This window comes from Onychomys torridus, chromosome X (assembly GCF_903995425.1).
Source record: "Onychomys torridus chromosome X, mOncTor1.1, whole genome shotgun sequence".
Classification (NCBI taxonomy): domain Eukaryota; kingdom Metazoa; phylum Chordata; class Mammalia; order Rodentia; family Cricetidae; genus Onychomys; species Onychomys torridus.
In genome coordinates, this window is record NC_050466.1 from 81,717,428 (window position 1) to 81,729,748 (window position 12,321).

At 46.6% G+C, this 12,321-nt stretch overlaps 2 protein-coding genes across 2 annotated transcripts in view; both read left to right on the forward strand.

The window, feature by feature from the left end:
• Positions 1-6,051: 6,051 nt before the first annotated feature.
• On the forward strand, positions 6,052-7,104 carry LOC118574705 (melanoma-associated antigen B3-like). The gene has a single exon (XM_036175624.1). The coding sequence runs from the start codon at positions 6,052-6,054 to the stop codon at positions 7,102-7,104; it is 1,053 nt and encodes a 350-aa protein (XP_036031517.1).
• Positions 7,105-7,924: 820 nt separating this feature from the next.
• Positions 7,925-12,321, forward strand: part of LOC118574706 (melanoma-associated antigen B5-like) — a 44,232-nt gene continuing 39,835 nt past the window's right edge. Inside the window, exons 1-2 of the mRNA XM_036175625.1 lie at positions 7,925-7,988; positions 10,086-10,175. Coding sequence (XP_036031518.1) covers positions 7,925-7,988; positions 10,086-10,175 — 154 coding nt within the window. The remainder of the gene's footprint in view (positions 7,989-10,085; positions 10,176-12,321) is intronic.

Sequence of the window (12,321 nt, forward strand, 5' to 3'; positions counted from 1 at the left end):
GGGAGATTTAATTCCAGCACTTGGGAAGCTGATGCAGGTGGATTGAATCCCAAGACATGGAATGAGAGTCAGTGGTATTTAATTGCTGCACTTGAGAGGCTAATGCAGGAGTTTTTAATCCCAGCACTGGAATGAGGTGGCATGGGGATTTAATCTTAGCACTGGGAGGCAGAGCACTTGGATTTAATTACAGCACTTGGAAGGCTCATGCAGTGGGATATTTACCAGCACTGGGAGGGAGAGGCAGGGGATATAATCCCATCACATAATAGGAAGATACAGGGTGATTGAACACCAGCACTGGGAGGCAGAGACAGACTGTTTTAATCCCAAGGGTCAGAAGCAGAAGCTGGATGATGAAATCATGTCCTGTAGTCAGAAACTGGAGGATGTAATTACACCACTCAGGAGGCTGTTGCTTCAGGATTTAATCCCAGCACTGGGAGGGAAAAGCAGCAGGATTTTTTCTAGTGCTGGGAGGCAGAGGCAGGAAGATTTAATCCCTGCTCAGGAGGCTGAGTCGGGTGATTTAATTCCAGCACTCAGGAGGTTGATGCAAGGGAATTTATCCACAGGATTATGAGGCAAATCTAGGAGGATTTAATTCCAGCACTTGGAAAGCTGATGTAGGGATATTTAATCCTAACATTGGGAGGGAGAGGAAGGTGAATATAATCCCATCACATAGGAGGCAGAGGCAGGGGGATTTAATCTCAGCACTTGGTAGCAGATTCAGGGGCATTTATCTTAGCAATGGGAGGCAGAGTCAAGGATATTTATTCCCAACTTTGTGGGGGCTGCAGGGGAGAGCCAAGGGGATTTAATAACTGCTCTGGATTGCAAAGGGAGGGGGATTTAATCCCAACAGTTGGAAGCAGATTCTAGAGGATTTATTTTCAGAACTTGGAAGTAGAAGCTGGAGTACTTAATTCCACCTATTGGCATGATGAAGCAGACAATTTAATCCCTTGACTGGAGGGAGTGGCAAGGGTATTTATGTCCATCACTGGAGAGGCAGAAGTTGGGGGTTTTATTCTGAGTACTGGGAGGCAGAGGCAGGAGGATTTAATCCCATCACTGTTAGGTAGAGGAAGAAGTATTTAATTGTACCAGAGGCAGGGGGATTTAATTGCAGCAATGGGAAGCAGAGGCAGGCAGGTTTAATCGAATCACCTGTCTCCCAAGTGCTGGAATTAAAGGCAGAGGCAGGGCATTTAATTCCCGCACTTGGGGGGCTGGTGAAGTGGGATTTAATCCCAGCACTGGGAGGAAGAGGCAGGGAGGTTTAATCCCAGCAGTCAGGCAGTAGCTGGAGGATTTAATTCCAACACTCAGAGGCAGAAGATGGTGCATTTACTTTCCCCACCTGGAAAGATCATGCAGGGGGATTTACCCCATCACTTGGAGGCAGTGGCAGGGGTATTTAATTCCAGCACAGGGAGGCCAAGGCAGGGGGATTTTATCCCAACCTAGGAGGAAAAAGCGGGGGGGATTTAATTCCAGCACTAGGTTGCATAGCCAGGGGGATTTAATCCCATAACTCAGGGCAGAGCCAGAGCCATTTAATCCCATCTTTGGGAGGCAGAGACAGGGGGATTTAATCCTAGCAATGGGAGGCATATCCAGGGGGATTAATCCCATCACTGTAAGGCAGAGGCAGTGGAATTTTATCCCAGCTCAGGAGGCAGACACAGGGAGATTTAATTCCAGCACTGTATGGCAAATCCTGGGGAATTTAATCCCAGCATTCAGAGGTAGAAGCCAGAGGATTTAGTTCCAGATATCAGATGCAAAAGCTGTAGGATTTTATTCCAACCAGGAGGCTGATTACAGGGGATTTAAGCCCAGCACTGAGATAGAGAATTAGGGGGATTTAATCCTGATACTTGGGAGGTTGGTACAAGGGAATTTATCCCCAGTACTGTGAGGCAGCAGTCAGGGGGATTTAATTTTGGCACTGGGAGTGAGAGTCACAGGGATATAATCCAAGCACTTGGGAGGCCAAGACTGTGTGATTTAATTCCATCACTCAGGAGCAGAGTCAAAGGGATTAATATCAGCACTGGGAGGCAGAGGCAGGGGGATTTTATCCCAGCTGTTGCAGGCAGCAGCCGGAGGAATTAATTTCTGCACTCAGAGGCAGAACCGGGAGGATTTAATTTCACAATTTGCAAGGCTGATGAACGGGGATTTAACCCCAACACTGGGAGGCAGAGTGATTCAATTCCAGCACATGGGAGGCTAAAGAAGGGGAATTTAATCCCAGAACTGGGAAGGAGATTCATGGAGTTTTAATCTTAGCACTGGGAGGCAGAGCTCTTGGAAGGTGATGCAGTGGGCTATTTCCCAGCAATGGAAGTTAGAGGTGGTATTATAATCCCAAAACATACTAGGCAGAAGTAGGGTGATTTAACATCAGCACTGGGTGGCAGAGCCAGAGGGATTAAATCCCAAGAGTCACAGGCAGCAATCAGAGGAATACATTTCAGTTTAGGAGACAGAAACTAGAGGATTTAATTCCACCACACTGGAGGCTGTTGCATCAGGATTTAATCTCAGCACTGGGAAGAAAAAGCAGGTGGATTTAATCCAGTATTGGGAAGCAGCGGCAGGGAGATTTAATCCCTGCTCAGGAGGAAGAGGCAGGGGGATTTCATTCTAGCACTCAAGAGGTTGATGCAGTGGAGTTTATCCCCAGAAGTATGAGGTAGATTTGGGGGATTTAATTCCAACACTCGGGTAGCTGATGCAGGGGGATTTAATCCCAGCACTGGCAGGGAGAGGAAGGGGGATATAATCCCAGCACATAGGAGTCAAAGGCAGGGATATTTAATTACAGCACTGGAAGTCAGACACAGGGGTATTTAATCTCAGCAATGAGTAGCAGAGACAGGGGCATTTAATCCTAGCAATAGAGGCAGTATCAAGGAAATTTATTCCCATCTTGTAGGGGGGGCAACTGGGAGAGCAAAGGGGATTTAATATCAGCTCTGGGAGGGAAAGGCAGGGCGATTTAATCCCAGCAGTTGGAGGCAAATTTTAGAGGACTGATTTTCAGACCATGGAGGCAGAAGCTGGGGTTTTTAATTCCACCACTTGGCATGTTGAAGCAGGAGATTTAATCCCTTGACTGGTAGGATAGGCAAGTGTGTTTAAGTCTATCAATGGAGAGGCAGAGGTAGGGGGTTTTAATCTGTGCCCTGGGAGGCAGAGGCAGTAGGATTTAATCCCATCACTGGGGGGCGGCAGAGGCAGGAGAATTTAAACCCAACACAGGGAACAAGAGGCAGGGGGATTTAATGCCATAAATTGGAGACAGAGGAAGGAGTATTTAATCCTAGCACTGGGAACCAGAGGCAGGGGTATTAATACCATCACTCGGGTCAGAGACAGGTGGTTTAATCCTGGTACAGGGTTCCAGTGGCAAAGGCAATTAATGCCAGCACTGGGGAAGCTGATGCAGGGGCATTTAATCCCAATACTAGGAGGGAGAGGAAGGGGGATATAATCCCAGCACTTAGGATTCAGAAGCAGTGCGATTTAATTACAGCACTGGAAGTCAGACACAGGGTATTTAATCTCAGCAATGAGAAGACGAAACAGGGGGATTTAATCCTAGCAATAGAGGAAGAATCAAGGATATTCATTCCCACCTTTGGGGAGACGACTGGGAGAGCAAAGCGGATTTAATATCAGCTCTGGGAGGCAAATGCAAGGTGATTTAATCCCAGCACTCAGAGGCAGAGGTACAGGGGGATTTTTTCCATCATTTGTGGACAGAGGAAGGAGGATTTAAGCCCAGCACCAGGAACCTGATGCAGGGAATTTCATACCAGCACTCTAGGTAGAGACAGGGGGATTTAATATAAGCACTGGGAGACAGAGGCAGGCGCATTTAGTCCCAGATAGGGAGGGAGAATCAGGGGTATTTATTCCTGCACTCAGGAGGCACATGTAAGGGAATTTAACACCAACACTGGGAAGCAGAGGCAGGATTAATTAATCCCAGCATTTTGGAGTCAGAGTCACTTAATTATAGCCTGGGGAATCAGAGGTAGGGGGATATAATCCCAACACTGGGATACAGAGGCAGCAGGATTTAATCTGTTCAATAGAAGGGAGAGGAAGGAGGATTTAATCCCAGCACAGGTAACCAGAGGCAGGGTGGTATAATTCCAGCATTCGGGAGACTGATAAAGAGAAATTTCATCCCAGCAATGGGCATCAGAGGTGTTGGGATTAAATGCAGCACTGGGGAACCTGATATGGGGGTATTTAATCCCAGCACTGGAAGGCAGATGAACTGGGATTGAAATCCAGCACACGGGAGGCAGATGTAGGGGTATTTAATCCCTTGACTGGGAGGGAGAAGCAGGGGTATTTAATTCGAGCACTCAAGAGACAGAGTAATGGGGATTTAATCCCTGCACTCAGAGGCAGAAGCAAAGGGATTTATTCCCGTCATTTGGATGCAGAGGAAGGCAAATTTAATCCCAGCACAAGGAATCAGATGCAGGGGGATATAATACCATCACTTGGAGGCAGAGGCTAGATGGTTTAATCCAAGTACAGGGAGCCAGAGGCAGGGGTATTTAATTCCAGCACACAGGAGGCAGATGTAGGGGAATTTAAACCCAACTCCGAGAGGCAGAGGCCAGCAGTCGGAGGCATAATGAGGTGGATTTAATTCCAGCATTCAGAGGGAGAACCTGGATGATTTAATTCTGGCACTCAAAGGCAGAAACTGGGGGATTTAATTCCACCACTTGGGCGGTTAATGCAGGGGGATTTAATACCTTCACTGGGAGGGACACTAAGAGGCTTTAAATTCCAGCACTGGAGAAGCAGAGGCAGAGAGATTTAATCCCAAAATGTGATACTGAGGTAGTGGGATTTAATTCCATCACTCAGGGTGCAGAGGCAGGGGGTTACAATTCCAGCAGTTGGCAGGCTGATGCAGAGGAATTTAATCCCAGCACTGGGCTTCAGAGTTGGTGGGATTTAATCATAGCTATGGGAAGCATTGGCGGTGGTATTTAATCCCAGCATTCAAAGTCAAATTCTGATACTATAAAATGCAGAAAAACGTAGGTGGAGAAACTCACAAAGGCCAAGCATGTGTATCCCACAGACATATGCCCTCTCTTCCTACAGAATTAGAGAACTGAGGCTCTTGACATGAGGGGAACAGATCCTCAGGTAGGCCAAAGAAGCACCACCATGGTTTGTAATGAATAGTGTGTGTTCTGAGGGAGGTACCCATCCCCAAATATCCAGGAGGTTCACAGCCTGCCCCTTCCATCCATCCATGGAGGTATATGCAGGGCTATTGTGTTAATTACTATCACAAGAGTCCTAAGATTAATGAGTTCTTAGGGTGAATGGAGGGTCCTTTAGTCAGATAAGTCCTCTGAGTATGGTCAGGAATCAGATAAGGAATTCATGGGAGGAATTAGAGTACTTCTCCCCTGCTAGGAACCTCCATATTCTGTGTGGTAGTAATGGTTCATGCCCCCATGTACTCCCATGCTATGGGGCTGTAGCTGAAATAGTGGTAAAGGATGTTTGTTACAGGACATGGCTTACATATTTCTACAAGGAAGGTAAAGTCATGTCTGAGGAAAACACATACAACAGAGCATATCACAGCAAGACAACTGTCAAGGGGAAGTGGAGAGAGGTTCATGATTTCCAAGAACTTGCTTGAAGATTCTCACTGGAAATTGAGAGGGCCCCCACAACTCTCAGGAGCTAGAAGGCATGAGTGCCAGCCTGCTGCATTCACCCAAGCCGACCAGAGGCAGTAATGATAGGCTGTATCCCTAGACTTAATCTGCTTCTTCCTTAGGGAACAGGTAGTTGAGAACAGAAGGCCAGTAGGTTCCTAACATCGGTGCTCTCCTGGAAACATGCAGAGGCTAACTTAGATAAATAAACAAAGGGTGGCTTCTCCTGGATGAAAGTGCTCTTAATTTCATTCTCCTCTTGGCAGGTGTCTGTGTCTCCAGCATCCTGCCCACACATCTTGTTGTCGTCCCTAGCCAGGTCATCATGCCTCGTGGTCAGAAGAGTAAGCGCCATGCCAGGAAGAAAAGCCACAAGGCCCGAGGTGAAGCTCAGGCTAGTGGAGGTGTTCAGGAAATAGCAGAGAAATCAGGAGGGGCAGCAGAAAAGTCGTCTGCAGCCTCCCAGACCCATCCTGGGGCTGAGTCTTCCAGCACTCCCGAGGCTCCTCAGAACGCAACACCATCTGCCTCAAGCACTCTGAGTATTTCTTCCTTAGAATCACATGAGAGTTCCTGTGAGGGAAGTGAAGAATTCAAGGAAAAGGAATGCCCTGTTGAGGACAAGCCCTGCACCATCCTTCCTCACCAAGAAATGGTAGCAAGAAAGGTAATGGTGCTCTTACAGCACTTGCTCCACAACTTCAATCTGAAGAAGCTTACTACTAAGGAAGACATGCTGAAGCTTATCACCAAGAAGTATGAATACGACTTCCCTGAGATCTTCAGGAAAGCCTCTCAGAAGCTGGAAGATGCCTTTGAGGTGGAAGTGAGGGAAGTCAACTCCAGTGAGCCCTCATACAACCTCATCAGCAAGCTGAAGCTCCCCAACAATGGGAGGATTCGTGCTGGCAGAGGCTTTCCCAAGACTGCTTTCGTGATGTGTGTCCTAGGTATCATCCTCATTAGGGGCAATTGTGCCAGTGAAGAAGACGTCTGGAAAACCCTGAAGAAGCAGCGAATCTATCCAGGGAAGAAGCACTGCATCTTTGGTGAGCCCCGGAAGCTCATGACCCATTATTTAGTGAAGCTGAAGTACCTGGAGTACAGGCAGGTGGCAGGCAGTGATCCCCCACGCTATGAGTTCCTGTGGGGTCCCCAAGCCTATGCTGAAACAAGCAAGATCAAAGTCCTGGAATATTTGGCCAAGATAAACCAAACAACACCTAGTGCCATCTCTGCCATTCATGAGGAGGCTTTGAAAGATTACCAAGGACAAACAGAAGCCAGAGATGAAGATGACTCCGATGCCACTGACCAAACGAGTGAAGATTCCTCAGTAAAATTACCAGCAAATTCCACTGTCCCCGTTGACCCTTAAAGTTTTCCTGTCATTGAGATAAGGACATAAAGCATGACAAAGTAGGTTTGCTTGGAAATATGAAATAATCTTAGAGTTAGTAGGTCAGTACACTGGGAAGAGCAGGGGATTAGAACATAGTTAAATCTAGTCCCCTTTAATTGCATTCATTATGAGGTTTGGTAAAGTTAAACGCAATAAATGGAATTAAATATTTCCCCTGGCTTGTAAAAAAAGTCAATAAAAGTCAAATGTTTATGAATTAGACTTTGTGTTTCTTTACTGATATTGAACATATCTACATCAAATATATTATCTTTAGTAGTCCAAGTGAAAGTATTAGAATGGTAATATAATATTCCAGCCTCCAATTTTAGAAATTTTTAGCCAATATCTGCACTTTTTCCAGAAAAAAAATTGGGTTTACTGTCTTTGACTTAAGGTAAAGTAGAAAAGGAATAAGGACAATGGTGTTTCTTCTTCTTTTTTTTTGTGAGTAAGCAGATGATTGTCCTATTTAATTACTGCTTGCTCTTTTCTTAAAATACATACAGTCTGTTTTTGTGGTGAAGTAGAACTCTTCTTTATCACATTCCCCTACTGGGAATGGGGGACAATACCCCTTGAAGGCAGAGGGCAGGACACAGGGGGTTCTGGACAAAGCAAGAATAAACAGACAACTTGCACTGGAAGAGGAAGGGGGAATGAGGTCTAAGTTGATGGTGACAAGTACCCTCTTAGTGATGGAAACCCAGATAAATAAAGGCGAAATCTGTAAACTAAAAGCTTCAAGTGTTGTCCCTGCTTTCTGTTTGCCATTTGTAGGAGACAATTATGCCACATGACCACAGGCAAGTTAGGACCACTACAAACAGTCCAATGGCAGCAAGGAGAGAAGAGTTCAGGTATGCTTTGTCATGGCAGGTCTCAAGCTTCCTTGGCTCTTACACTGCATGTACTTGTGCTGAAGTATTCCTTCCTGATTACAGTAGCTTTTTTTATACTCACTGATGTACTGTGTTTTCCTGTTTTTTACATATTCCTGTGTATTATACCCCTGTATCTCTCTCAAACACACAAACACATCAAAGAAAAAATGAAGTACCAAATATGAATTTTGGAAAAGAACCATGAACACTGGGTCCATAACAAAGTTTAAATGTCTCAATTTTATGATAAATAACCAACACAATTCTCAAGTTTCAGAGCTGGAGAGATGGGTTGGCGGTTAAGAACACTGACTGTTTTTCTTCAGAAGCCCTGGATTCAATGTGTAACACCCACAAGGTAGTTCACAACCTTTTGTAACTCCAGTTCCAGGAGATCTGAGGCCTCTAGTAGCACCACACACAGAAAGGTTGTGAACATACATATATACAAGCATGCACACACACATGCACATACAAACACACAAAACCACACACATACACACACAATGTATATATATACATACATACATATACATATACATACATACATATATACATATGTACTGTTGATACATCTAGCATGTGGCATTCCACTCTACCCAAATTAAAGCTTACCTATTGGTGTTTTATGCATTAATTTTTCTTCACTAACTTTTTAAAAAATTTTGATACCTTATTATTGACATCCCTCTATTTACATTTGTTTTTGGAGACAAGGTTTCTCTGTGTGGTTTTGGTGCCTGTCCTGGATCTCACTGTAGACCAGGCTGGCCTAGAACTCAATGAGATCTGCCATGCTCTGCATTCTGAGTGCTGGAATTAAAGGCATGCGCCACAGCCACAAGAGGACATTCATGCATTTTTATATCATTCCATTAATTGTAGAAGTTCATGTAGATAATCTGAAGGTGGTGGGATATATCTGATAATTGGAAGTTTTGTAAGTACAAAAATAAATAAAATGTGAAGTGTAAATATTTCCCCATCCCAGTATCCTTAAAATGGAGATGTTTTTGTAAGCCCAAAGAGTACAATATACATTCCATTGGCCTTTTTCATACAATAAATTCTGATCATGGTTTTCCTTCCTTCAATTATTCCCAAATCTTCCTCATCTACTCACCTAGCCAGCTCCATCCCCTCTCTCTCTCTCTCTCTCTCTCTCTCTCTCTCTCTCTCTGTCTCTCTCTCTCTCTCTCTCTCTCTGTGTGTGTGTGTGTGTGTGTGTGTGTGTGTGTCTTTCACTTTCATTAGAAAAAAATAAACCAACAACACAAAAATTGAAGTAAAAAAAAAAACACAAGAAATACACTCCACCTTCAATAACACAAAATTGTATCCCAGATGATTAAAAAACAGATTTTATGCTCAAAATAGTGGATTGGATCCAATGCCTGAGTGAAAATTATATGAACATAAATGAAGGTTTTGTCTAATAAAGGGGGAAACTGGTAAGAATATAAACATCCTTTTGTAAGGTTTAACTTAAACAGATCCAGATCTGCAACACACCCAGCTTAGTCTCTTTCCTGTACTCATGCAATACCTTGAAATCTTGATTCTGCATCATAAAGAGGAGGAATACATATGTTCTCTTTAAGTGACTTCCTATCCTAAGTCCTCTTCCTGATCTTGATCTTTACCTTCTCCCAACACTCCGAAGACACACCTCTGCTTACCCCTGTGATTGAAGGGGGTACAAGTCAGGAATATTTAGAGATATGACATGTACCGTGAAATGTAAAAGAGTGGAGAGTCATGGCATAGGTCGGGATAATTGGAGACATAGGAAAAACCAATTGTGCAGAGACTTCCTTTCTCCATGCTGAAACCTGTAGTTTGAAGAGAGTTAGCTCAGAGAGGGTGACTTTTGGAAGGAGGCTTTCAGAAGGCACGACGCCCAGGCAGGTGGAGTTGCAGAAGCCATCAGCGCTGCAAGTAGTCCAGGGACACTCTTCTAGGAGACTGAGAAAGTGCACCCCCACGCCAGAGGGGGCGCCAGAGAGGCGAGGCTTCCAGCAGCGTCTCTCCAGGGTTCTCCCCTCAGCCAGGGCGTGATTTCCTTCTCCACAGTTCCAGAGCAGGAGGAGGTGCGAGGAGTGCCATCCCAGGCCGCCCACTCAGCAGGACCTGGAAACTCAAGCCCCAGTCTGCTGGTTCAAGGTGAGGAGGGCGAGAAGCAGCCATCTCAGAGTCCAGTGACCCTGCTCTTGAACCCACGCCCTTTGGTCTCGGGTTCTGTCCTTTAGACTTCCATTCCCACCAACCGCCCCTTGTTTTCCTAAAGTCCCAGGTCGAAGCCCAGGGCCATCTCCCCAGCAGGCCCGCCGGCCCCTGGTTGCCAGAGGTGGTCCATCTCAGAATACACCCACACTTTCCTCCCTCTAAGCCCCATGTCCACCTCCTCCCCGGGCTGCCAGCCTGCGCCCCCATCCCCCACTTCTCTGCTTTTCCACCAGTTGCCGCCATTTCCAAAGACACCATAAGCCTGGCTGTGGTCCTGGTGGTGGAGGTAGTGCAGGCCTCTAGTCCCAGCCCTGGGAGCAGAGGCAGGGGATTTCATCCCAGCCCTGGGAGCAGAGGCAGGGGATTTCATCCCAGCCCTGGGAGCAGAGGCAGGGATTTCATCCCAGCCCTGGGAGCAGAGGCAAGTGAATTTCATCCCAGCCCTAGGAGCAGAGGCAGGGGATTTCATCCCAGCCCTGGGAACAGAGGCAGGGTTATTTCATCCCAGCCCAGAGTGCAGCAGCAGGGGATTTCATCCCAGCCCAGGGAGCAGAGGCAGGGGATTTCATCCCAGCACTGGAAGCAGAGGCAGGGATTTCATCCCAGCTCAAGGAGCAGAGGCGGCGGGATTTCATGCCAGCCCTGGTATCAGAGGCAGGGGGATTTCATTCCAGCCCTGGGGACCGAGGCAGAGGGATTTATTCCCAGCCCTGGAAGCAGAAGCAGGGAGATTTCATCCCAGCACTATGTTGCAGAGGCGGACGGGGGGATTTAATCCCAGCCCTGGGAACAAAGCCAGGGGATTTCATCCCAGCACAAGGATGCAGAGGCAGGGGATTTCATCCCAGGCCTGAGAGCAGAGGCAGGGCATTTCATCCCAGCACAGGGAGCAGAGGCAGTGGATTTCATCCCAGGCCTGGGAGCAGAGGCAAGTGGATTTCATCCCAGCCCTGTGATCAGAAGCAGGGAGATTTCACCCCAGCACTATGTTGCAGAGGTGGGTGGGGGGATTTAATCCCAGCCCTGGGAACAAAGACAGGGAGAATTCATCCCAGCACAAGGATCCAGAGGCTGTGGGATTTCATCCCAGCCCAGGGAGCAGAGGCAGGGGGGTTTCATACCAGCATGGTGTGGCAGATGGGGGGGTGATTTATTCCCAGCCCTGGGAGCAGAGACAGGGGGATTTAATCCCAGCAATTGGAGGTAGAATCCAGAGGACTGATTTTCAGAACTTGGAGGCAGAAGGTAGAGTATTCGATTCCACCACTTGTCATTCTGAAGCAGGGGATTTAATCCCTGGACAGGAGGGAGAGGCAAGGGTTTTTAAGTCCATCACTGGAGAGGCAGAGGTAGGGTGTTTTATCTGATCACTGTGAGGCAGAGGAAGGAAAATTTAATACCACCAGTGGAAACAAGAGGCAGGGGAATTTAATACCATCAATCTGTGGCAGAGGAAGGTGGATTTAATCCCAGCACTGGGAACCATAGGCAGGGGTATTTAATACCATCACTATGGGGCAGAGGCAGGGGAATTAATTAGAGCACTCGGGAAGCTGATAAGGGGGGATTTAATCCCTACACTGCAAGGCAGAGACAGTGGGATTTTATTCTAGCACACAGAGGCAGAAGCAGGGGTATTTAATCCCTTGACTAGGAGGCAGAGGCAGGGGTATTTAATTCCAGCACTCAAGAGGCAGAGTAAAGGGGATTTAAACCCAGTACTTGGAAGCAGAGGCACAAGGATTTATTCCCATCCCCTGGAGGCAGAGGAAGCAGGAATTAATCGCAGCAAAAGAAAACTGATGCAGGGGGATTTAATACGATCACCCAGATGAGGAGTCAGGGGGTTTTAATCCCAGTACAGGGAGCCAGAGTCAGGCAGATTTAATCATAGCACAGTGAGGGAGAAGCATGGATATTTAATTCCAGCGATTAGGAGGCAGATGTAGGGGAATTTAACCCCAACACTGGGAGGCAGCGGGAGGAGGAATTAATCCCAGCAATTTGGAGTCAGAGATAGAGGCTGGAGGATTTAATCCCAGCAGTCAAATGCATAACAAGGAGGATTTAATTCCACCTCTCA